Source organism: Camelus bactrianus, chromosome 5, assembly GCF_048773025.1.
Source record: "Camelus bactrianus isolate YW-2024 breed Bactrian camel chromosome 5, ASM4877302v1, whole genome shotgun sequence".
Taxonomy (NCBI): domain Eukaryota; kingdom Metazoa; phylum Chordata; class Mammalia; order Artiodactyla; family Camelidae; genus Camelus; species Camelus bactrianus.
The window spans coordinates 58,510,569-58,536,225 of NC_133543.1; the positions used below are offsets into that span (position 1 = coordinate 58,510,569).

General features: G+C 35.7%; 1 protein-coding gene and 1 long non-coding RNA gene across 6 annotated transcripts in view; one reads left to right on the forward strand and one right to left on the reverse strand.

Moving 5' to 3' along the window:
• The window catches only part of LOC141577720 (uncharacterized), a 120,798-nt gene extending 100,835 nt beyond the window's left edge, over nt 1-19,963 (forward strand). For 2 of the 3 annotated variants that reach the window (XR_012507061.1, XR_012507060.1), the window contains one exon: nt 11,274-11,393. This is a non-coding gene — a long non-coding RNA (uncharacterized LOC141577720). Of the gene's footprint in view, nt 1-11,273; nt 11,394-19,245 lie in introns of those variants that run through there. The other variant, XR_012507062.1, reaches the window with a different exon arrangement.
• Nucleotides 1-25,657, reverse strand: part of TTN (titin) — a 269,061-nt gene that overhangs the window by 98,216 nt on the left and 145,188 nt on the right. For 2 of the 3 annotated variants that reach the window (XM_074363962.1, XM_074363963.1), the window contains 35 exons: nt 25,552-25,635; nt 25,341-25,418; nt 24,869-24,952; nt 24,316-24,402; nt 23,963-24,040; nt 23,687-23,764; nt 23,386-23,469; nt 22,295-22,378; nt 21,984-22,064; nt 21,414-21,488; nt 20,895-21,005; nt 19,495-19,563; nt 17,170-17,250; nt 16,183-16,257; nt 15,450-15,542; nt 14,936-14,998; nt 14,510-14,599; nt 12,690-12,740; nt 11,757-12,158; nt 11,304-11,582; nt 10,762-11,037; nt 10,468-10,607; nt 10,041-10,167; nt 9,685-9,948; nt 9,135-9,401; nt 8,731-8,994; nt 8,504-8,643; nt 8,218-8,344; nt 7,824-8,090; nt 7,440-7,706; nt 6,181-6,447; nt 5,950-6,089; nt 5,397-5,523; nt 4,454-4,596; nt 120-243 (listed from right to left, as the gene is read on the reverse strand). In XM_074363962.1, coding sequence (XP_074220063.1) covers nt 120-243; nt 4,454-4,596; nt 5,397-5,523; nt 5,950-6,089; nt 6,181-6,447; nt 7,440-7,706; nt 7,824-8,090; nt 8,218-8,344; nt 8,504-8,643; nt 8,731-8,994; nt 9,135-9,401; nt 9,685-9,948; nt 10,041-10,167; nt 10,468-10,607; nt 10,762-11,037; nt 11,304-11,582; nt 11,757-12,158; nt 12,690-12,740; nt 14,510-14,599; nt 14,936-14,998; nt 15,450-15,542; nt 16,183-16,257; nt 17,170-17,250; nt 19,495-19,563; nt 20,895-21,005; nt 21,414-21,488; nt 21,984-22,064; nt 22,295-22,378; nt 23,386-23,469; nt 23,687-23,764; nt 23,963-24,040; nt 24,316-24,402; nt 24,869-24,952; nt 25,341-25,418; nt 25,552-25,635 — 5,067 coding nt within the window. The remainder of the gene's footprint in view (nt 1-119; nt 244-4,453; nt 4,597-5,396; nt 5,524-5,949; nt 6,090-6,180; nt 6,448-7,439; nt 7,707-7,823; nt 8,091-8,217; nt 8,345-8,503; nt 8,644-8,730; nt 8,995-9,134; nt 9,402-9,684; nt 9,949-10,040; nt 10,168-10,467; nt 10,608-10,761; nt 11,038-11,303; nt 11,583-11,756; nt 12,159-12,689; nt 12,741-14,509; nt 14,600-14,935; nt 14,999-15,449; nt 15,543-16,182; nt 16,258-17,169; nt 17,251-19,494; nt 19,564-20,894; nt 21,006-21,413; nt 21,489-21,983; nt 22,065-22,294; nt 22,379-23,385; nt 23,470-23,686; nt 23,765-23,962; nt 24,041-24,315; nt 24,403-24,868; nt 24,953-25,340; nt 25,419-25,551; nt 25,636-25,657) is intronic. The other variant, XM_074363965.1, reaches the window with a different exon arrangement.

The following is a 25,657-nucleotide window of genomic DNA, read 5'->3' on the forward strand; positions in this document are numbered from 1 at the left end:
TCTGATATTTGGTGGATTTTAATGATTTATGGTACTTATATACAGATAATTGAGAGTTGGCATTATTTATGAACCTCTATATTATACATGTTTTTTAAAAAAATAAGCCATGCAGTTACCTTTCACAATGAGTTTGGCTTGTGTTTTGAAATCTTTTGCTACTAGTTGAACTTCTCCAGCATCTTCTAACTTTACATCCCTCAGAGTAAGTGTATGAACTCTTCCTTCTGAACGTGTGACCACCTAGTTTTTTGAAAAAAAGTGCAGTTTAAGAATATATGAATGGTAACCACACTATTTTAGTGATCATTTTGAAATGTATAGAAATAATCGAAACAACATATTATGTACCAAGAGCTAACACGGTGATGTAGGTCAATTATACTTCAAAAACAAACAAACTCACAGAAGAGATCAGATTTGTGTTTACTAGAGGCAGGGTGTGAGGTGGGGGCTCATTGAATGAAGGTAATCAAAAGGTACAAACTTCTTTTCATAAGATAAATAAGTACTAGGGCTGTAATGTACAACAAGATAAATATAATTAACACTGTTGTACATTATATATGAAAGTTGTTAAGAGGGTAAATCCTAAGAGGTCTCATCACAGAAAAAACAAATTTTTTCTATATTTTAAAATTTTATCTATATGAAAGGATGGATGATCACTAAACTTATTGTGGTGATCATTTCATAAGTCAAATCATTATGCTGTACACCTTAAACTTATACAGTGCAGTATGTCAATTATGTATCAGTAGAACTGGAGACACAAAAGAACATATGAAAGTGCAATCCAATATACAGAGGTGCATTTAGTTCATTCAGGTAAACAGTTTGAAATACTGCTTTCCAAGTTGTTTTATAATTATAAAACATGTATGTATTTGAAAATGATTTTAACCAATAGTTTGGAATCTTTTGAGGAAATTTTAGGCTTTTGTAGTTTCATAGTTACCTTTACATAATTACTAGGTGGCCTTTTATAGTGAAATGCCTAGGCAAATGTTTATGTGTGTGTGTGTGTGTGTGTGTGTGTGTATGTATATGTATACATATATATCTGCCTCCATTCTGCTACTGGGTTTATATTTATATAAAGGAAGAACTTAGAATAGCTAAATAATAAAGGAAGGAAAAAGATGATTGCATATAGTAAGCTGAAAGTAAACTTCATGTTCTAAATGCTAGGTGTTTGCTGTGCAACGAGCTAGAATTCTTCCCATTTATTTTAGCAATTAAAATTATTTTGCAAACCAACTAAACCTGTGATTAAAATAATATTTTGTTCAAAAACACAAGTGAAGATGTTGACTCTTCTTCTCTTCAGATATTTGCATTTCAGGACTGGGAAAATCAGGTATCAGACGGGGCTATAATTGTTCATGTGGCAGGGAGCAAATGGATAAAAGAACTTCAGAACTAGTTAAAGCACGAGACCACGTGGTCTTAGAATATTGACACAAATGCTGCCACCACTGTTAACATTTGGATGATAAATTCTTGTTGTAAATGCAACCTTAGGTGGTTTGAAGGGGCATTGTCGTAGGAAAATGAATTATCAAGAAGAACACACCGCCTTGATATGGGCTGTCTTTAGGTCCCATAACTGTGATTTGTGCAGCTGAAAATCAGGCTACAACCTGACAGGAAACCGTGAGACATTTGGAGGTTCTTCTAGTTCTACCATCCAAAATTCCATAAGACTCTGCGCCCTGTCATCGAGATTGATTTTGCACTGCTTCAGGGTTTACTTATAGTTAAGAATAATGTAAAAAATTTTGTTTGTTTGTTTGTTTGTTTTATCAGTGGAACTGTTACTATGCTGTGTAAAACAAAGAGTCAGGAATAAAGTTTCATATAAAGGTTTTTCCTTGATGAAGAGCTGGGCATGGTTATATTAATATATTGAATGGGAAAAAAACTGTTTTTATGATGACATTTCAATATAAATTTTCAGTTTAAAATTTGGACTGTGATTTAGGGCCATTTTTAAAAGTATCCAGGTTCTAATCCACCAACAGATATATGTTGTCTATTACACATTGTTTTGTCATGGAAATTTCTCTGAGGCTACTCAAGAATATTCTATCACCAAGAATTTGGCTAAGAACATAGTGGTTCTCAATAAATAGCTCATAGACAGTGTATGCTGATTACATTTAAAAAGGGCCAAAAACTAACAGGTATCTTATAAAAATAAACCAATAATGTGAATGCTGAAGATTTTGTGGTAGATTATATAAAGATAATATTAGAGGTTATCCTTAAAATATCGTTATTTTTTAAGGGAAGCATACTGCTGTAATGCAATAGACATTAGGACTGTAATCAAGCAAACTATTAAAGTTTAAATACAAAATTATCAATGGCCATTTAGGACTTAGCAGTCCTTCTTGAACTGATGGCCAAAGGGGGGAAATACTCATTTCTGAAATTTTCTCTTTTGATAACCCAATACAATAATGTGTTTTTGTTTGGTTGATGTAGTTTACGGAGGCTAAACATTCTGTGAAGTAAAGATGAAAGGCCTGAGTTAAAGTGATAATAGCAAGTTTGTTCTGACAGATTTAATTTAAACAAAACCTGCAAAATATAATAAAATGACTATTCCTTCACAGCTTATATTTAAGTTCTTTTAAAAAAAGAGCCATTGACGTAATATAAGAGCAAGTTCATAAAAAGCTGAAGTATTTGGGTGGCTAAAGTAAAGGATTAAAATTCCTATGCCAAGAGAGACACAAAGAGGTGCTACAGAATTATAGTAAGGTGATCCTTTCTAATCTGAGAAAAGAAAGTTTAGTGACAATAAGACATATATATATATATGTATATATTTTTGAGTAAAATGTAACTAAGATTTTTAGAAGTCTACATTTTAATTTAAAATAGTATAGTTTTCATTGATTAGAACCAATGAAACCGATCTTATAATAAAAATCTCTTCATTTGACCAAAAGATATTTAGTAGCAGAATAATAGTATCATTTGTCCTTAAGCAGTGTTCCTTTATTCAGATCATGAATTTATCTAGAAAGGATCTTGAAAAGTCAGCCAATCCTCTGCCTTTGACACACTTAATTGGATAAATGCACATTAAAAAAAAGCAAACTTGAAGGTGGAGATGCCTCCATCGCCCAGCTCAGTATTTAGAAGGCCTCACCATGAGGATGGTTTCCTCACATTTAACTTATTCTCTCGCTGCAATTTGAACATTTGACTGCTTTTTCTATCTTTAGTTAAAAAAAAAAAAAAAAAAGAGAGATCAAATTACTTGTCATTACTGTTCGTATAACAGACAGACTTTAACTCGAAGATGACTGTTAACTGAATTACCCTTTAATCACTTTGGTAGAACACTAGTTTTTTTGTTTTGTTTTAGAACAGGTGTTCAAAGGCATTTTCCTTGTAATACTTTAATTAACTTTGTGGCTCTTTGTTAAAGTAAATTCCTTTTAAATTATATGAGTCTTAAAAATTTGATTTCTATTGAAGCCTCGATGTAACATTTGATGCTATTTCTAAAATACTGGAAAAAAAATTGACACAGGACAATGTAATGCCCTGTGCTTTATTTCCAACCCACGTTGGACATTTGCTATATATTTCATTTCAAGAATTCAAAATTAAAGGCACTTATCAAGATAATTTTGACAAAACACATTGTTTTAGGGGGCAAAATACATTGCTCATTTTGGGTAAATTGTATTTTGGGCCTATCTGAATAATTGCTTCGGTTTTTACGTATGGGTAAAATCTTGGGCCAACACCAGAAGCTGGTTATTTCCTAAAACTTTGTAAAGCATATTTGTTCATACATACGGAAAATCAGGGAGCCCTCCTCTCTTGCCAGTACCATCAGTTGCACTTTAAATAATCCACTTGCATTCCAGAATGTGCAGAGCTCAAAGCACTTGAGGGTTAAAAATAGCTTTGAAGAAATGCTTGAAGAGCAGATCTGCCCAAGAAGCTATCTCAACTACTTGATCAAACTGCCTGAAATGGAATTTCAATCCTCTCCTCTTAATCCCCTTATACGCAGAACACTAGATAGCATGGTGAGAATTAGCCATAGAACTTAGTCTGTACTGTTGTTCCCATGCATCGAATCAGAAAGCCTTTTTGATCCTTCCTGCCTCCCAGTTAATTAAACAAACTATCACTGATAACTAGTGAGTGTTTTGCCTTTTCCTCAAAAGACTAAAACTTAATTGTACTTAAAGTTTTAATTTCCATTTCGATAAAAATACCAGGTTAAACCCAACAAAAGTCAGAAGAATTTCTTTACAATTACTTTACAATTTCAGCAGAAATCAGGCTTGAGTAGGGAAAAGAAAGGGAAAGGGAGAGTAGGGGGCATAAGAAGGCAAAGAACTAGGAACACACACATGAAGACAGAAGAACCCAGAGAAAAAGGAAGAGCAAGACAGGCAACTGCACGCCTGCTTTTTACCTTCTCGCCGGGCTCTAGTTTCTTCCCTCGGAGATACCATTCCACTGGGATATCCTCATAAGACAGCTCGCAGTCAAAGGTGGCTGTTTCCCCTGCAGTTACTGTGACATCCTTCAGAGGCCTCAGAAGACCAATGACTCGTGCTTGGCGAGAGGAAGGAAACGGCTTTGGATCACTCATTTTGTAATGCCAAAAGAATCAGGACTGATTTAGTTCTTAATCTCCATGGTTGCTTTCTTCAAGAAGGAGAGAGCCACAGGCCTGCCCACTGTTCAAACTCCCATGAGAACGTGCCCCTTGGTGCTGAGGAGGGGAGAGCTGGTGGCTAGAGAATGGGTATCTGTAGGGGCCCTTTCGTTCTAATACACAAGGTCAGCAAGAAGTCTGTGCTGCATCTGTCTCTGCCAGGCGTCAAGTTCCTCTTGCTACATAGGTATGTGACTTCCAAAATAACTAAGACTCTGATTGGGAGAGGACAAGGGCCCCTCAATCACATAGCCTGTCTGATCCATAAACACTTTTGCACCTTCCAAAAATGTTAGCCCGATGCTGCCCGCCTCCCCTCTGGAGTCTGAAATGCCCACACAGCAAAAGTTATCTGTATGGTGCTGTAGTTGTACAGCCGCCTGAAGGATGTGGTCTTTAAGGGTTCTAAGTTAGACTCTTATTGTGTGTATATCTACTTTGAATGAAAGAATTACAAAGTAGGAGATTCTGACTTGCTTAATTTTCTTTTGTTCAAATGGTTAGGTCAATGAAATTACCAAAGCTTTAGAATTTGAACCACATGTGTATGAGAATGTCAGAGAAGTAAATACAAGAAAGTCAGTTCCTATATATTTTAATGTTTTCTAATTAATTAAATAATGCCAATTAATTTCACTCACATTCATTTGCTGCAAAAGTATATAGTTAATTTTCAGCAGAAACACGTAATACTTACGTTTTACTCGGAGGTGGGCACTAGATTTAACATTGGCAGCTTGGAAATCCACCCCACCGGTCTGGTCCAAGCGGCAGTTGTGCAGAATAAGGAAGTGCATTTTGCCTTCTTCCTTAATCTCACACTCCTGTACCAAAAGAAACAAAAGGGTTCATAGGAAGCAATCATCTTTGATATTTTTTTCTGAGGATATAATATGTTAATTAAAGGAATGTCACAAATGATTGGTGAGACTATAATTTTGAGTATTTTTGTGAAACAAAGCTTAGCAATACTATTCATGAAGGCAGTGTTTATTTTAGCTGTATAATTCTGAACCAACGAGCGGCATCACAGAATATCTACAACCTTAAACCACTATTCTGGATGAAAACTAATGCAAGTGTGCCTGTCCGTGCCCATACATAAACCCTAATATTTCTCTTTGGCTTCAGGTCTGACAGAGAACCTGACACCATGTTTTAAGTGCCCTGCATGCACTCTGACTTTCCTCCTGTCCTCTTTTATTTCATACAGCTCCTCTAGCTGTTGACAAGTTTAGAAATAGCCTTACAGGTGTTTGGAGTAGTGCCTCTCCCTTGAGTTTCCAGTTGGCATGGATATCCTCTTCTGAGATTTCGGTTTCAAAGCGGGCCGTCTCAGTCTCCATCACCTCCACACTGTACAGGGGTCGCACCAGTTTAATTTCCCGATCTAGAAAAGTGAAGGGTCAGCATGTATCATTAGCCTCTGGCAGAAATAACTCCAACAGCTTCAAGAGTGAAACTCGTGGAAATTTCCTTACCCTCAATGCCAAGCTTTCCTGAGGTCTTATCTGTCCCGCAGTCACAGGTGTACTGTCCAATATCTGATTTCAAGGCTTTCTTTAGGATTAGCATGCGCTTCTTGCCATCAGCCTTAATAACAGCATTTTTAGATGGCTTTATTTCCTCCCCATCCTTAAACCATTTCACTGGTGCGTCTGCTTTGCTAATTTCACACTGTAGAACCACTTCGTCTTTCTCTACGCCAGTGTAATCTTGAAGCTTTCCTGTAAAGTATGGATCTCCCTCTGCAAGTAAAGTATAAGTGAAAAAATTTTATTAACCACCTAGGGAGATGCAAATCTCTTAGAAAGTTTCAGAGGCAGCTCACAGAGGTCTGGGTATGTATTTTAATTGCACAATGCTTCCACTCATTTAACATGTTTTATCTTCAAAAGTTCTCTAATAAATGTTAGAAAGGGAACCAATGCCTGGGATTTTTCAAGATCAATTCATCTATATTATATTTTGAAGTATTTTATTAACAGTAGTTTGAAAGACACAGTGAAAGTTAGCTTCAAACATAATTATGTGTTCCTTGACAATTCAGCTAAATTTTTAATTTCTTAGCAAACCTACTCTGCCTAGTTTACCTGTAAGCATTCAGATTCACATTATTAGTTTTTCTTATATCAATTAATAGTTTGCCTTTAATAGTTTCTATATATGTTAGACTTCATATGTAATCTGCTTGATATTAAGGGCCCAGGAAAAACAATGAGATTTATTAAGTAAGCTTTATTAAGTTCTGTGTTTCCCAGAGTCTTGAAAAACATTTTTCTGAAATAATTTTCATAAAGTGAGGAAATAGGAAATATTTATATTCCTATTTTAAACATGACAGGACCCAATAATTAGCTGAGTTTGGGGGGGGTGTAATTAGGTTTGTTTGTTTGTTTGTTTGTTTGTTTATTTATTTCTAATGGAGGTACTGGGGATTGAGCCCAGGACCTCGTGTATGCTAAGAAAATGCTCTAACACTGAGCTATACCCTCCCTCTGAGTTTTAATTTTGATTTCAGCTGGCTATTTTGTGAGCCTGAATCTTTATTACTTCAAAATCCTCATATTTTTAGGTAAAAATATTTTAGAAATAAGCCTGATAACATATATGATAGCTCTCTAAGGACACGGGTTGCTTTCACGCAATGTAACACTTGAGAGACTTTTATGTATTAGATACTCCACAAATTTCTGCTGAATTGAATGCAATAAAAGTAAATTGAAAGAAAGGCACCCACCAAGCACAGTAAGTTTTGCTTCTGAACTCAGCCCCATAGCTTCTACTTTAATTTGAGAGGTATCATCAATAGAGAGGTCTTTAAATGTGATGGAATGGATTTTCCCTTCATCGTGCATTGAGATGTTCCTTTTGGTATGCTGGCGCTGGTCGTTCTTGAACCAGCGGACATGAATGTTATCATGGGACAGCTCCACGGTAAACACAGCACTTTCCCTCTCTTTGGCTGTGACATCCTTGAGTGGAGTGAGGAATTTGAGTCGGATTCCTATCAAGAAAAAAAAAAAAGCTCATTAATTCCAGCCCTTAAAGGAGGATATGTAAAAGCCACAACAACAACAACAACAAATCATTTAAAGGTGGCCTATCTGATAAAAACATTTACCTTCAATGATCAGTTTGCCACTGGTATGCTTATCTTCAGCTTCAAATATGTATTTTGCTTCATCTTCGAAGGCAGCAGATTTGATCACCAGCGCATGCCGGGTGCCATCCTTTATCAGCTCAATTTTGTCATCGCCCGTGATTTCCTGGGTTCCTTTCAGCCAACGGTATGTTTTGGGCTCCCTGGATACTTCACACTCAAACTTAGCCTCATCTTTCTCAAAGACTTTAACATCACTGAGAGGTGTGATGAAGATAAGTGGCAATTCTGAAAAAAGAGGAGGGTGTGGATGAAGCCAGCACGTACTTCCATTCATGGCCCCTGATCAATTTCACGTCTCCTCGGGAAGACTTGTGAAGAAAATACCAAAGGGTGGCTGGCAGGCAGGGCATACCTTTCACTTTCAGATTAGCTGCAGACTTAGCATTGGCAGCCTGGAAGGAGACCTCTCCTGTCATACCAAGCTGGCAGTTATAAAGGACCAGAATGTGCTTCTTCCCATCTTCAATGATTTCACAGTCCTGTTTGGAGAGGGGGTTAGAAGGAAAGAGAAAGAAGAACATGATTTTCATAACTGGTTATTGCTACAAATAATCAAGAGATTTCATACCATAAAGGTATCACTTTTCACCAAAAACCCTGCGAGACTTCCCCCTGTGTGATAGATCATCTTGACTTACAGGTGATGCAGTTAAAGGCTCTCCTTTTAACTTCCACTGGCCGTGAACATCTGGTTCAGAAAGTTCGATTTCAAAGCGAGCTGTTTCACCTACAAACACTTCTACTCCATACAGAGGTTTTTCCACTTTTATTAGCCGAGCTGAAATGATACAGTTTTGTGAGAATGACTGAACAAAGAAACCACAGGTTCAGGTGGGGTAAGTTTTAACATTTTTGAGCAGCTCACCCTCAACAGTGACATTTGCTTTTGTCTTGTCTGTGCCGCAGTCACACACATATTCGCCTTTGTCTTTCAGTTCTGCCTTTTTGATCTTTAAGATGCGGCGCAGGCCATCTGATTTGATGGAGTATCTGGGTGAAGGCACAATTTCTTCACCATCTTTGAACCATTTCACTGGCACGTCTTTGCTCACTTCACACTTCAAGATAATCTCATCCTTCTCCACTGCAGTTTTGTCATGTAATTTCACGGTGAAGTAAGGATCAGCCTCTGTGAAAGACATTTAGCAGATAATCAGAAGCACGTGAAAATGAAAGGTTATTGAAGAGTTACAGGTTGCAAAATATTTAACTATTACCCACTCCCACCAACCAAAAACTGGCTACCTGGTTATGGGTGGCCACATTTACCTAAGACCTTGAGATTTGCTGTGGAGCTCAGGTCCTTAACCTGAGCTTTGATCTGGGATATATCATCCAGGGTCACCTCTCTCATTTCCAACTTGTGAGTCTTGCCTTCCGATGAGATGAGTACAGTTCTGCTCGTGTGGAGTTTGGCATCATTTTTGAACCAGGCTACGTGCATTTTTTCATGAGAAAGCTCACATACAAAAGTTGCTGTTTCACCTTCTTTCACTGTTTGATCTTCAAGAGGCGACATGAATTTCAGTCTTATACCTGCAAAGCAAGCATGGATACTATGCTCAGAAACACAGTTTTTCAGAAGTATTCCACTCTAACCTGCCTGGTAGAAGAGAGCTGTTTCATATGGCATTTATTAGACATCTTTTCAAATGCAGCTATCTTCCATTAAAAAAAAATTAAGGGGGTTGTTTTGATGGCAATGTGAAAATAAGGTCATGGGGCCGATGGTCACTTACAGCTACTGGTGTTCTACCTTTGAAGTCAGCTATTCATGTGCCTAAATGAGATGTTAAAGGCCGATCTCACCAGGTCTCACCTGTAACAAACAGTCGTGCTGAGGTCTTCTTGCCCTCCACTTCAGCAGTATAGACCCCTTCGTCAGCAAACTGAGAATTGTTGATGACAAGAATGTGTTTCTTTCCGTCGGCAATGATGTCAAACTTGTCAGATGCCTTGATTATATCAGGTCCTTTAGACCATATAACATTTGCCTCTCGAGTGAGGACACATTCAAATCGAGCCTGTCGCTTTTCTGGGACTGTGACATCCTTCAGGGGCACGACAAAGTCAAGTTCAATTTCTGAAAATTAAACATTAAGAATGAGGTTTTTCAGCATGCAGAGGGATGTAAGATGCAGTTGAGACTACTCTGTGAGTTCTAAAGGCCCATACCTTTTACTGTCAGAATGGCTGTCGTAAATGCATTAAGTGCCTGGTAAAGAACTTCACCGGCTTGGTCCAATTTGACTTTGTGCAAAGTCAAGAAGCGTTTTCCACCTTCTGCCTTGATTTCACAAGTCTGAAAAATGATAATTTGAGTTAGCATTTGAATGAGATAAAGTATTTCAGATACAGATTCCTAGAGAGTCATAAAAATAACCATAATATTACTAATAAAAATAAGTAAAAATGTCTTATCATAAAATTTTAAAAAATTGTCTGAGTTGTCCACAAATAGTGCATCAAATTTCTTTCCCTCTTTGAGGCTTCAGAAGCCGGAAATAACTCCATCACTGTTGAACCAAATCTGAATGTCAAACCTGATTATAGAATGTAGTTATTTTATACGACTAACAACTTAAAATGAGAAATTACTCACAGGTGAGGGTCTTAGAAGTTCTCCCTTCAGTTTCCACTGTCCAGGAACATCTGCTTCTGATATTTCTGCATCAAAGCTTGCACTTTCTTTCTCATAAATGGTAACATCCTCTATTGGTTTAAGCAATTGAACTTCACGTTCTGTATTGGTAAAGGATGAAATACTGTAAGGTTTTAAACAATCTAACATTGCTTTCTTTTGTGTGTGTGTGTGTGTGTGTGTGTGTGTGTGTATTATTTTGCCTTAGGCACACACAAAATTTATCTTTTAGAACAAAAGCTAAGATTTTTATACCTCCAAGTGTCAGCTTTGCAGGATATCTCTTCCCTTCAATTTCCACTGCATATTCATCAACGTCTTCTGGTGTAGCATTCTTAATTTTGAGGTATAGAATATTTCCATCTTTCAGAATCTCTGTCTTGTCAGTTGGTTCCAAGGGGATTTCATCATATCCTCTGAACCACTTAATGTTTGGCGTATCCTTTGCTATAACACAGGTGAAAACAGCAGTCCCCTTGGGTTTCACATGCTGATCTCGTATGGGTTTCACCAGCCAGTCTCTAATGACTTCTGTATGAAAATGAGGTCAGAAAAATAATTATGATCTGAACAAGTCATATAAATAACTTCCTTAGTAAATTTCAGAAATAGAAAAAAAATGCTTAAAACTGGACATAATTAATCTGCTGTGATATAGATAGATATAGATAGATAGACATTCCCTCTTGTAGATAAGGTATAAGACTGCTGATATCCTGATACTGGGCAATAAAATTCTCTCTTCTCTTTTCTTGTACATTAATCAGCAGAACAAAATTTCCCAGCAAAGGACTAACCTACGACTTTCACGCAGGATGAACACTCCAGGTTGTTGGCGTTTTCCACAGTCACTGTGTATGTTCCGGCATCGGAGTCATCTGCATCATTGATGGTCAGGGCCCGCAGCAAGCCAATGACACCGGGCACAATCTTGCCGGGTTTCTCCACCACAATCTTCCCATCCTTCCTCCAGACCACGTCACGCTCTTTGTTTAGCTCACAGCTCAAGTACAATGGCTGTCCTTTGACCACTGTGACTTCCTCTTCAAGAGTTTTTACAAAACGCACAGGAAGTTCTGTAGAGAATTTCAGTATTAAAAATCTGCAGAGACTTTCCAATACATACAATGCTTTCAGTGGAATAAAACTTGGAAATAAGACATTTTGTCTTAAAGGACAATAAAAAGTTGCTACTGAGGTTTATTGTGTTAAAGTTTATTACGGACCACATTCAGAAGACTGGAAATTACCTTCAACAATAAGTTTTGCCGTGGAGGTCTTTTCCTTATTCCCCAGACGTAAAACACAGGTGTACTCGCCAGCATCAGAGAGTTGAACATCAATGATGTGCAGCTTTCTGTCTTTACCATCAGCGATGAATCTGTGCTTTGGGCTCTCCCGGATGTTGCTACCATCTTTCATCCAGCTTGTAACTGCAGTGGAGGGGGAGACCAAACACTCAAAGATTGCAGAGGAGCCAACTGACTCTGCTTCAGTCAAGACAATGTCTTTGATTTCTTTCACAAACTTCAGTGGCACAGCCTTTAGCTGGTAGGTGAACGGGGCTTCATCAGGCGGTTTCTCTCCACCACTTCCTGGTCTTAGCTTTTTCCTTTCAGCTTCTATTGGTGAAGGAGTCTTTTTGGGTACACCTAATTCAAAATAAAATTAAAAATTGAATAAAGGTCAGAAAGCATATACTTGGCTGCCTGCTGGGTAAAACAAATGACAGAGCAACTAGGAGACAAGAACAGCAAATTAACGACTAGGCAAGTGAAGGGGCAACTGAATTTATACTCCTTTCTTTCAGACAGGAAAATCAGGTGGCATAGGAATCCATGTATAATAAATGCTCTTTATTTTCTCAAGTTTTAATGCCAAATATAAAATGTCCTGATGAATTTCTAATTATTTTATCTGTCATGCATAAATATGAAGTATATGAAGAATGAAGCTAGGGACTTATAGGGTTCACTATGCTAATACATATACACATATATGTTATATAATACCCACTTGAATAATATTAGAGGTGTATTAGTTGCAATATCAGAAGATATACTAGTCTTAGCAGAATCAATGGAATAATAAAGAGTGTTGTAAATTTTGAATTCCTTTCCCCTTGAATGCAAAGTTTTCCAGAGAGACAGATTACAATTCAGGTACAGGGACATGAATCTTACCTTTGATGGGACCTTTCGGCTTGGCAGCCTCTTCCTTAGGTGCTTTGGCTTCTGAAATTAAAGAAAACTCAGCATTTAAACAATTTCTGGACTTATTTCATGCTTAGTAGTAAACCATGTGGGGTGAGTCATGCTCTTTATTACAAATATTAATTCATAAAGAAAAAATTGGATTTGTTTATGAGATTCCTACGGAGTATACTTTGAGATTTCCAAGAAGGCATATTCTGAGACTGATGTGACCAAGCTAAATTGCCAATGTATTTAGGATGAAAAAATTACTTTCAGCAAGTATCTTTACTCTTCTCCCATTTCTGGAAGGCTTACTCCTGCCTTGTGAGGAAGAGTTTTACTCTTGCCTAGCTATGCAGAGTATTTTATATGTTTCTGTATATGCTGGTTATGTGAACCAAGGAAATAAGTTTTTGTCAACAAAGAATCAACATAGGCAAAAGGGAAATAACTCAGAAGTTACCAAAAGCATTTTTTTTTAATTAAGTTGGGCAGACCAATCCAGGGAAGACTAGAGAAAAAGAAAGCATATGTGCTACAAATGTATGTATTCTTTTGAAGATTTCCCCTAGTTAGACAGTGAACTAAGGCAGAATCAAGATAGTTCCTACACTTAGAGTTTAATTCAATTAACGCAGGGGCAGTATAAACTGTAGAAGCAATTTTCTAGTGTCAGGCTCTGGGGAATTGAGAAAAGCTGTATTTTTACATATACTTAATTAGCTCAATGGTGGTTATTGTCTTTTTCTGAATAAAAGGTATCATATAGAAATCACAAAAGAAAGAATATAATGCCCAAACCATAAATATCAGTGACAAAGTATGTTAACATAAGTATTAAAATTAAACTACAGCCTGAAGAACATAATATATTGTCTCATGTTATTAAACACAATAAAACCCCAAATATTTCTAGAGGGCTTACTATGTACCAAGCACTGTGCTAAGTGTTTTGCATATATTTGATCCTCACAATAATCCTATTAGGTAGATATAGTTACCATTCTGATCTTATAGACTAGGAAATTAAAATTTAAAGAAATGAAGGAAATAGTCAAAGATTAAATAGTCAGGATGTGTACTTATCAATGGTTGATACACATCAACTCATTTCCGGTTTTGAGATTATAACCTAAGAGATGAACTACTCATACTTCATGTACAACTAGGTACTTTAAGTTTGTACCTGAGATAACTATACCGCTGAGTCAGTAATCTTTAAGAAGATTATTAATGATCTAAATTCTTACATAGATTTAAAGGCTGAACAATGCAGCCTTTTTTTTTCTTTTTACTGTGGTAAAATACACCTAACATAAAATTTACCACTTTAACAATTTTTAGGTGTACAATTCAGCTGCTTTAAGCATATTCACAGTATTATGCAACCATCAACACTATCCATTTCCAGAACTTTTTCATTATCCCCAAGGATAGTCTTTTTCAAAAACTGAGAAATGATTCCTATAGGGCAGATGGGAAATTTGAATCTCCATGGGATTCCTATAAGTCTGTCCATGGAGAGTATCTGCCTGTCTTCTTAGTTTTCATCAGCATTGAACATACTCATTACTCCATCTCAAAAGCATATAAAGAAATGGTGCTTTGCAGGAATGTGCATTTCAATCAAAATCTCACCCTTGGGTGAGAGGTTAGATTGGTAAAGGACAGCAGATGAAGAAAATCCAGAATTTATAAACTCCCACAGTTGAAATGATGCCTATGTTTCAACAAACGAGGGCTTGTATTTTAATGAAGTTTTTATTAAGCCATCAAAACAAGCAAAAAGAAAACTACAGAATAAATACCTGCTTTCTTTCCAACTACTGGCACCGTGACTGGGGCAGCGATGGGGACTGGAGCAGGCTCCATGGGAGGTGGTTTGATAATTTTCACCTCTGTAGAAAGATGTCCATTGCATTAATGTATCCTTTGTCACTTCCAGAAACCTTATTTGGTGGCCTATTTGCCTTCTCGGATGTAACTTTAAAATCTCCCAATATCTATTTTTTCAGAGAACAATACATTCTAACTATATACAATATAATAATACATTTGCCTATTTCTAACATATTATATTAAATAAAATATAACAATATAATCTAAAAATACATTGGGATGTTAGAAATCATTTGATGAGTGTAGATTTTTACTCCCTTTTTTTTATTAACTGCACATTACTCATGTGAAACATGAAGGTATACACTGTTGACACTGAGGATAAGCTTGCTTACCTGGTTCAGGCTTTGGTTTTGGTTCAGGTGCAGGGAGAGGTATTGCTGGCTTAATTTCAGGCACTGAAACAATTCACAGTAATAAGCAGGTTATCACAGTATTTTTGAAGTTTTTCACAAAGTTAAACCAAAAGTGGCAGACTTAGCGTATCTTGGAGATACTAGAATTTATACATTTATAGTCACCAAATGACCTATTTGATTGACATTATTTTGCATTTTAAACAAAATGTGGAAAATATGGTAAGGCAGTTTTACTGGTTCTAATGTTGTTACTCATCTCATTGCCCATTAATAAACTTTTCTTAGTGTTTAAAACTTAGTAATTTATTTAACAAATGGGTGGTCAAGAGGCAATTGCACATGAGAGAGAAATAGTAAAAAAAAAATTAAGCTGGATAAGATGAGCAGATCAAGCTCATGTGTTCAATTTTTTATGCCAGTGTCATGACATTTTAATTGATGCATATTTGCATTTTTAGGGACAACCAAGAAAGTGCCAGGAAGTTTGTACCTTTTGTTGGTTCAGGAATTTTCCTTTCTTTTTTGGGAACAGCAGCTGGAGGTGCTTCAACCTCTTCAACAGGTTTTGGAGGTGGTTCTGGCACTTTAAGATAATAAGGGTTTTTTTAGTGTCATTTTAAGATTTGAATGCTTACAAATCAACTAATCTGAAATAATCAGATCAAATTATTTTTTCAAAAGCTCTATTGATGGCTTAAAAAAACTCCTTATCTTCTATCAATTAATTTTTATTTTCTCTTCTGACTCTGCCTCAACTTACTTTTCTTCTCTTATTCCATCCACTTGCCTCCCAACCCATTAGCTCTCCCTTTCTAAATCACTTCCGTAATAGTTCCAAATACACTCTTTGAGAACAGGCTAATGATAAAAGTCAACCCACTTAAAAGCCCCCAAATTTTGGGAAACATTTATTGATACCCTCCCATGACATTATTTTGCAGCAAACTTGATTACTTCACAACCATTTCTACCAGAAAACTTACGTGGCAAAATAATAATAATAATTATTATTTTTTAAAAAGTGTATGGAAATGAATGAATGGATTTGAGAACGATAAAGGTATTTAAACAGAAAGCAGACAATGGAAAAACACAGGCTATGTCACAGATGAAATACGAAGCTACGTTTACATTTAACTCCATTTATGTTTACAAGATAAACCTTTTGTTAAATGTCCAATTTGTTAAAAGATAATTTCACAAATTGTTACTGAGATTCCTACCTGCAGGTTTTTTAATTTTTTCTACTTTTTTAGGTTCTACTTTAGGTTCTTCTTCTTCAGGTCTCCTTCTTAGAACTTAAAAGACAAAAAGGTTTATATGTAAACCAAGACAAACTAATGAAGATGCTGAATAAGCTTGACAAATGTAAATGTTGTACAAGGCAAGGAAAATGAAAAGCATGCAAGCTGGTGCACTGGGAAACTGGCATTTTACACAAAAAATGTTTTAAAAAAATCAAAGTTTGTAATGTTAATTAGAATAGCACTCAGAGTCACTTTATATCTACGTAGGTAGACACGTCTGTTCAGAGACAAATCCGTGGCAGAAATATCCCAAACACAAAATGAATAATTTGAATAGCAACAAATTCTAATCAAAATTCAATAGTACAATTGAATAAGAAGTACTTAAATAAGTATAAAGTTCACTGTAGTCAAGATAGACAAAGAAATATAGTCTAGAAATAGGTAATTCTATGTGAAGAAAATGTTAGAACTTGATTTTTCATTTGAATATCTTGCTCCTAGTTCTTTAATATTTTATTAGTAGAAAGAAACATTCAGTTTTTAGAAAATGTTATTTATTAGTTACGGCGATCCCATGTCACTCTTCAAAACTGAATGCTGAGTTTAGGCTTAAATATTTTGGTGTAATTTAGAGTATTTAATAGGTTAAGTGCATTTACTACATAATTTTATTATGAAAGTGACAGCTATGGTCATTGTTATTAGTTTAGAATATTATCAATTTAGTTTTGTTTATTACTGTTGAAAATTTCAAGATACTCTGAATGCTCACAAAATTTCTGTCTTTTTTAAAAAAAGATACGGAAATGATCGCATTCTTAATTTTTAATGAAACTACAAATGAGTTTTCATAAACTGGGAATCTAATTAAAAGAAAACCAGGGGACAGAAACATTTTGTAAGCTTTCAAGTCTATTTTCGGCATATTTGAAGCTCACATAATGGCTGAAAATACTATACCGCTTTTGAGAACAACTTCTTCCTTTGGTTCTGGTTTAGGCTCAGGAAGTAATTTGCGAACTTTCTTTTCAGCTCCAAGCACTTAAAAGAATATGATTTTAAATGTTGAAGTGAATTCATGTAAAAAGTAAATTTCAACAAGAAAAATGTCTCTTTCAAAACTAGTTAGCTACGGTGCATAAGTAATATTTTTGCTGTACATAAATATGACAGAATTTTAAAGCAAATAATACCCTGCAAGTTATTTCTTCTGCAAATATCTATATAACATTGTGATGAAATTCAATTGCATTAACTGCAGGCAAATATATTTATCATATTTATTCAGAAGATGTTCTACATTGATTTTATGAATCTTTCATCAAATACTAGGTTCTTGACGGCATCTCTTCCCCAATCTGCAATTGTAGATTGTCCAAATCTACCTTGGTATGCCCCTGACCCTTAATTACATTGAAAAGATACTGGTAGGTGTTAGTGTCATTATTCAGTCTTCTCCACTGATGAGAAAAGAAAGGCAAGGGATCTTGGATTATCACCTGATGTTGCGAAAGGGCCATGTCTCGTTTTCTTAACAGAAGAGTAGTATCCTCTCTTAAAGGTCCCCTTTTTGAAATAATACTAACCTAAGATGATAGAACTATAGAATTTGAAAGCTGGTGTTGGAGCTTATTTTTAATGGATGAGGAAATGTTCTTGAATTTAGACTAAAAGAGACCCAAGGAATTCCAAGCTAATTCCCTCTTGAATCTTCAGTGAACACTGGGCATGGCAGATGATACTATTATAAAGAGCAGCCTCCTATTACTACCAGAACCCTCATGGATTTGAATGGAGAAGAAAAAGAGAAACACTTACTGATTATCGAACCACTCTACCTCTCTACTGATGTCAATGAAAATCTAATTTAAAACATTGTCTTTTTATAACATTCATTAACACACATAAAATCTGAATTCTTAAATATTTCTATAAAATTTCCCATTTGGTATTTTACATAAGACATTTTCAGTTCATCAAATCGTTTTTGTTTTATGTGATAAAAATAACCATGCCTAACTCTTACTTCATATTTTAAACATACAGAAGGCAAATATGTAAATATTTCATTTTAAATAGTGATTTTTCCTGTCAAGAATTTTATGTAAAATTTCACAGTTAAAGATTAAAATTTTTCAGCCATGGTAAGTTGTGCTGGCCTTCAATATTGTTTTAAAGTTACCAATATTCTTCATGTAAACCTTTTTCATTGATTAAACTGGAGAGATAACCATGTAGCTAATTCACGTAAGTTGGGTTGGCATATTTTTTACTTATCTAATGGACATAGTGAGACTATATCTTTGCATTTGTTTTTCCATATTGTTTTATTTTAAAGATCTTATTGACAATTGAGACTCAGTGCAGAATACACCATTGTAACAGTGATTTTAAAGTCATTATATGTCATTACATGTAATTTTAATGTTTGAGTGGCTCTGTAATAATCCTCCACTAGTTAGCATCCACAGTAATATTATTTTGCAATCTCTATTTTATAAATCAGGAAATATATATTCAGATGGGTGATTTTTTTCATAATTTCAGAGTGAATCAGGACAGATTGGACTTTCTGGATGTGCTGACTACTTCAATGGAACACTGCTATACTTACTATACTTACTAGAAAAATTAAGTTTTATTTTTAATAGATGTTTTCTAGACCTTTATGATTCTTTAATTTTTCTTTAGGGCCTAAATTTGGGTAGGGAAAAATATTCTTTAAAGAGAAATAAATTTTGAAAAAATGACCCGCAGTGATAATGAAATTTCCCTACAACATGAGATCTGTACACCTGAAACAATGTGTTGGAGTCTGAGAGTCTGAGAGAAGAAAGCCACAGCGCAATCCCTCTGAATCATCTTAATAGTATAGAAGGAGAACATGACTTATTTTTAGTGCTTATAACACTGGCTAAAATAGTGTTTTGTTCATGTGAAATTCCAAAGCTTTCTACTACTAGCTCTCAGAATTTTAAGCTAAGATGTGCCCTGATAATTAATTTTAGCTAATCAGTAAAATGTGATTTTTTTTAGTTTAGGAAAATGCAAGACGACATACATAGATGAGACAAAGAAAACAACATCTATTTATGAACGGATGAAATTGATGGGAGACAAAGAAAGCAACACTCATGAGCCAGGACCATAAAAGCTACAGAAACACAAGGAATCAATGAGACTACTCTGATGATCTTAGAAGAAGAAGAACATTCTGAGGACCGGGAAGAGCAAGGAGTCAAAGGAATGGACACTGCTATGAGCATTTTCTAGACTGTGAAATACCTTTCAGAGGTTTCAGCTCCACTTTTTCTGGAACCTGCGGTTTTTCAGGAACTTTCTTCTTCGAAACAGCTTCAAAGAATATGATCTTACTTTTATTATTTGTATATTTAGACTGGCCTGAACAAATTATTAAATACTTGCTCCAAGAATCAAAACCAAGCTTTGCTTAGAACCCCAAAGCAATAATAACAGCCAAGAACAGCCACTAAAGAACATACAGGAAGCGTTTAAACCATGAAAACAGATTGCTGTTTTACTCCAAAGTTTAGTAAGTTCAAGTCTGGCTGAGAAGGAAGATAATTTTTGTTCTTTGCAGGAGGAAGAAATTTTCCTTTGCATATAAATTTTACATGAAGGGAAATGTATTTAAGTTTGTGTCCTCATGGAATATCAGTCAACAAATGGGTAGCCTTTTAAGAAGTGCCCACTTTTTCTGTGTCTGCTAAAATGCCAGAAGCTCCCCCTATAGGCCAGGAGGGTTGTAGAGAGCCAAGAATCAGTGGAAACCATTCTTACTTTGGAAGATTCTGGTTTTTTCCATGTATAGGTGAGTATGGGGAAAGTGCGCATCTAAGATTATATCTAGATTATTTTAGATTGGAAAAAATCTCATGGCACCACAAATAAGACATGTTATTAAAATAAAAAGAATACTGTGATTGGCTAGTTTATTTCAGCTTTCAAAGATGTTATTTTAAAAATTAAGTAATATTGAATCAATTCAAAGAAAAACCTACATGCAAAGAGAATGAAGGTAAGTTTAACAATAGGAAGAGATGCTGGGTGTCAAGTGTATCCATAACCACTCTTTCTGGCTATGCTGAGGATGATCACAGAACACAACTGGGCTTTTATTCAGTTGCAAAAAAAGGCGGGGGGAGCAGTGACAGGTGGTTCATAAGTCATGTACCTTTCATGGTATATAAACATAGCTATTGGATACCATAAACATATTATCATAGTAGATTTAAAAGCATATGCAATTCCTTAAGAATACGGTTTGACTTTTGTATAAGTTTGTTACTGCAATATTAAAAATACCTTGCAGAGTGTTCTTATACATTCCACATGCACAAGATCCCAAAGATATGCATAGCAACCAGGCTTTGAAATCAGAAAATCCCTTCACCCCACTCCACATGAGAAAGTTAGTCCGACAGCCCTGTATCCGGATGGCCAGGATGAAGCTATCACTGGTGCACTTGTGACACCCGGTGCAGCAGGCGTGGCCTGGCCAGGCACCTAGGGCAGCATAACACACCAGTCTCTATCCAAGTCCCACAGCTTGATCATGTCTGAAAGTACACACTTTTAAAATACATTTCTTGCAAGCAGCACTTCAGATGACTGGATAGAAGTTTGAAGCACATTAATAAAACTTTGGAAGTGGCATTTTATACCTTTAAGTTGGAATATTTTCTCCTTCACATCTTCCTTGGGTGGAGCAGGAGGAGGAGCTGGGGGCCTTGGTTTGAGTTTCGGTTTCTCAATAACCTTTTCGGGTTCAGGTTCTTAAAAAGAGTATTTCAGGAGTGTTAGTACGTGGATATGTTAATTGGTATGTGGATGTACAGTATATTCAATAGAAATTTAAGTACATTTATGAAGAAGAAAGTTTGCTTTTTTGGATACATAATACTGGTATCCAACATAAGACATACAAATATCAACACTGTACATAGATAATGAGAAACAGAACACAGGCACTGATAACAAAGGAAGCACCCATATAAGCCACATTGATGTGAAATACACAGTACAAATGATATGAATACACAAGACTGAGATGCACATTTAAAACAGGACATTTTACATACAGTTGTAAAGAGACCTATACACGTAGAACAACATAAAACATATATACATGTATCAAGACGAAGAGCATGGTAAGGAAGACCTGAGTCCAATGAACTGAATACCTTGTACTGGTATTTCTTCCGGTTGTGGTTCAGGTTCAGGTTCTTCAGGCTCAACGTACTTCTCAATTTCACGTTCTTTAAAGAATGTTGACAAGGATAAGAGATTGTAATGTAAAGCTCTTCCCAAAGACTCACATAGATGCAAAGATCACGATCGTAAGAACGAAAATATACAATTACAAATTCGCCTACATAGAAGAAGAGGTAAGAGCTCTATTTTTGTGTACTCAGATCTTCTATTAACTACTCTATTTGATGTATATTGATGGCAGAAGAGATGACTTTTAAAATCCGGGGTTGGGTTATCATTTGAGGATCCAGTTATTCCAGTTTTGCCTCAGTAAACTGTATCTTTTGGAATTTCTAATTACCATCAAGATAATCAAAGATTCTACTTTAAAAGAAGTATAACAGTTTGAAAAATGAAGCCATCAAACATGTGCTGGAATGCTTTTACATATAATTTCAAGAAGGAATGTCACACTATAAATACTTTTGTATTTCTAACAGGATTTTTCACAAGATTAAAAAAATTAGAATTTATATATATGTAAATATATGTATATATACCTTCAACAGGGGGAGTCACTTTTCTACCAATGGTTATGGATGCTCTTTCTTCATATATTATTTCCTCAGGAGACTCTTCAACTTAAAAAACATAGTATTTGACTTTAGACTGAATTCAGAATAGAATACTGCAGCTGCTAGTTTTCAACATATCAACTTAGTTATACTCTGTAACACATTCTTGGACTCCAATACCAATAACTTCACTACACAAGACAGACAACAGATAGATACAAAAGACCCATCCACAACCAAAGCAAGATGATGAAGATGATGGTCATCTTTCCAAGATTTACAGAGCAGCCATGTACCTTGGACAGGTGGAGCTTCTGGTTCTTCAGGTACAGGAACAGACACTTTCTCTTCTGTGATGATTTCCTTGGGAACTTCAGGCACTTTAAAGACATTGATTTGTTTACCATTAAGAATTTAGAAGATGTGCAAGATTCTGCAAAGAGCATGCAAAGAATACATGGGAAAGAACTTCATCTTATAAGACTTTGTGTGGAAAATGGCTTTGGAGGTGTGGTGCCCTTTGGGACATCCTAATTTTATAAATGAGTCTTCACAGCCTTCTTCACTTACTTCTCATCCTCTGTATATCCTTAAATGTAGATGTTCCCCACTGGTCTAACTCTGATGCTTTTAAAAATTGGCTCTACATTCTTTGAGCAATCATTCCTGCTCTCTCAGCTCTTACTTCCATGTCGATGACTTCTAGATCTACCTCTCTAGCCCTGATCTCTTTCCTCACTTCCAGATGCACACTCCCAATTTTTATACCTGAGAAGTGAAAAATATATTCACTATCTTCTAACATCAGTTCAGGGACCCAGTGAACCATTCTCATGACCGTCTAGGTTCAACCTTTACAGTTATCTTGGGCTCCCCTATGTCCCTAATTGCCTTGATAACAGACACTAACTTGATCTCCATCTCTCTCAAATCCAGTCTCCTTTTCCGTTTCTATCACCACTGATCTCATCCAGCTCTTAAAGACCTTAAGTAACTGCAATAACTCTTTTCTATTATCATTGTCTTCTAAGAGTTTGAACTGCTGCCAGTTATCTGAAGCCCAACTCCTATTAGTCTATACACCTGCTTCAAAAACTCTGGAACTTCCGACTGCACACAGACTAAAGTACGTGCCTTATACTGGCATTTCCAGAACTCCAAAATATGACTGTCATCTTTGTACCCAACCTTATCTTTCAGGATAGGCTGGATTTCTCCTGCTTGTCTATCTCTTTTTCTCTCTTTGTCTTAATTATTTCCCCCTTTTTTCTGTAAAATGTGTTTTATAAAAATACTTATACTTCAGTATTTTCTGCTCTAAGAACTATTATTAAAATGCTCAGACAGCATTCAGAGAAATACATATTTTTTTCTTCATGGTAGGTACCTTTTTCTCGCAGGACTGCTGGTTTTTTGGTAACAGGCACAGGTTCTTTCTTTACTGGAACAAGTCTCTTGGGAAGCTCAGACACTTTGAAGATATTAGTTTTATTTTAAAAAGAGTATTTAAAGACATTGAAAAAAGTGTTAAGATTAAAGAATCTATACTTAAGAGAGCAGCATCAAAATTAATGAAAACAAAGTAAGGACATTTTTGTTCATAACAGTGAAGACAACTCATTGGATTCCACTTTAAGATATCAGAGTTTTTAAAAAAAAAATTATGATGTCAGTGATGATGTGAATACCTTTAACTTCTGGTGTTTCAGGCTTCTTAACCATTGGGACTTTCTTCACTGGGACAACTTTCTTTGCCATCGCAGGTACTTTAAAGATATTAGTAGAATTTAATAGTATAAAATCACAAGATGCAATAGTACACATTAATTTGACAAGTCTGTTTAGCACTGTAACATATAGATGACAGTTAAACACATAGTACAGCACAATACATAATAAGGGAAGAGTGTCAAATTTTAGACAGCACACACAAATGAAGTAACTATTTACTTTACTGTAAGTACCTTTAGGAGGTGGAGCTTCTGGTTCTTTAATGACAGGAACTTTCTTCTCTGGAACAATCTTCTTGGGTTCTTCAGGCACTTGAAAGATAGGAATTTCTTTTAGAGTCAGATGATTACAATGAAAAGTTTAACGCTATGAATGAATAAAAAAGATAGCACTTATTTCTCTGGTATGCATATTGTAAAATTCTGTAGGACCAAAGTTTTATGTGTACAAATGACTTTTATTTTTGCCAGTAAGGTCAAATGTTAAGTAAGGAGATGGAAGACTGACATTTTACCTTAACTAAGATATATAATAAACATAAAAATCAAATGATGTATTTTCCCATAGGGTGGATCCTGTCTTGTACCTGGTGGTGGGGCTTCTGCCTCCTCCTCTTCCACAACAGGAACTGGCTTTTCCTCTTCAGGAGCAATTTCCTCAGGTTCTTCACAGACTTTAAAGATAGAGTTAATTATAATTCAATGTGCAGAACTATATTCTAAAATGCACAGAATGTGAAACACAGTAAATAGTAATCTTGTTTTCTTCCCTTGTTTTGATGAGTATCTTATTTTTGTTAAGACGAACTCTCTCTATGCACTGATTTCTGTTTCTATTGATTTGAATGCTGGAAAAGCCCTTTTGGTGTTTAATGTCATCTATAGTCATTAGTTCTCTCATCCTACTTTGTGTGTACATTAGAGAAGCTTTGTTTAATTCTGCTAATGATACCCTATATAGAGGCTGCTAACTAATTACTCAAAATAGATTTGAGCTCAGAACTGATTAAGAATGATGAAGCAGAACAAATAATTAAAGAACAGAAAATGACCACGATATACTGAATTAGAAAAGAAGAGGAACAAGGCTTAAATTAGAAATGGTCACAGTGGCAAGATCATTAATGGTCTTCTGTGTACCTTCTGGAGGAGGAGACTCTGCTTTCTTGGGGACAGGAGCAGCTGGTTCCTCTTCTAAGACAGGTTTCTTTGGCACCTCTGGCACTTAAGAGATATTAGTTAGTTTTACTTCTGGGTAGTTCAGGAGTACATAAAATGTCTAACATATTTAGTTTACATCTAGTTCAAATAACCCAGGGACAGATCCAAGAACAAAATTCATAATTAGGCCAGAGATCTGTTCTTGGATCCACATAGTGGTGAGAAAATGTGGCCCATTAAGATTAACACAACTGTGTTAGTAAACTCTTCTAATACACCAGCTTAAAAAAAAATGATTATTACTTAAAAGATTTAAAACCCTAAACATCCAATATAGTAGATCTGTAGTTGTAAATATAAGATGTTGACAAACAAAAGGGTTTCCTATAATAAGCCACTTTTGAGACCAAGAGTAAGTGCTTTTCTGCAGAATCTCTTTAGTGACATGTACCTTTAGCTGGTGGGACTTCGGGCTTTTTGGGAACAGCTACTTTCTTTTCTGGAACAACTTCTTTGGGAACTTCAGGCACTTTAAAGATATTAGCATTTTAACATTATGAAGAATCACTTGTAAGCATTCATCACATTTACACAGAACAAAATACTTTTTAAGAGATGGAGGCTGAATCCACCTCCATCAAACAATGGACAGTTACAAGTACCTTTAGCAGGTGGGACTTCTGGTTTTTTGGGAACCACTGGAGGCACTTTCTTTTCAGGAACAACTTCCTTGGGCACCTCAGGCACTTTAAAAGATATTAGTTTAGT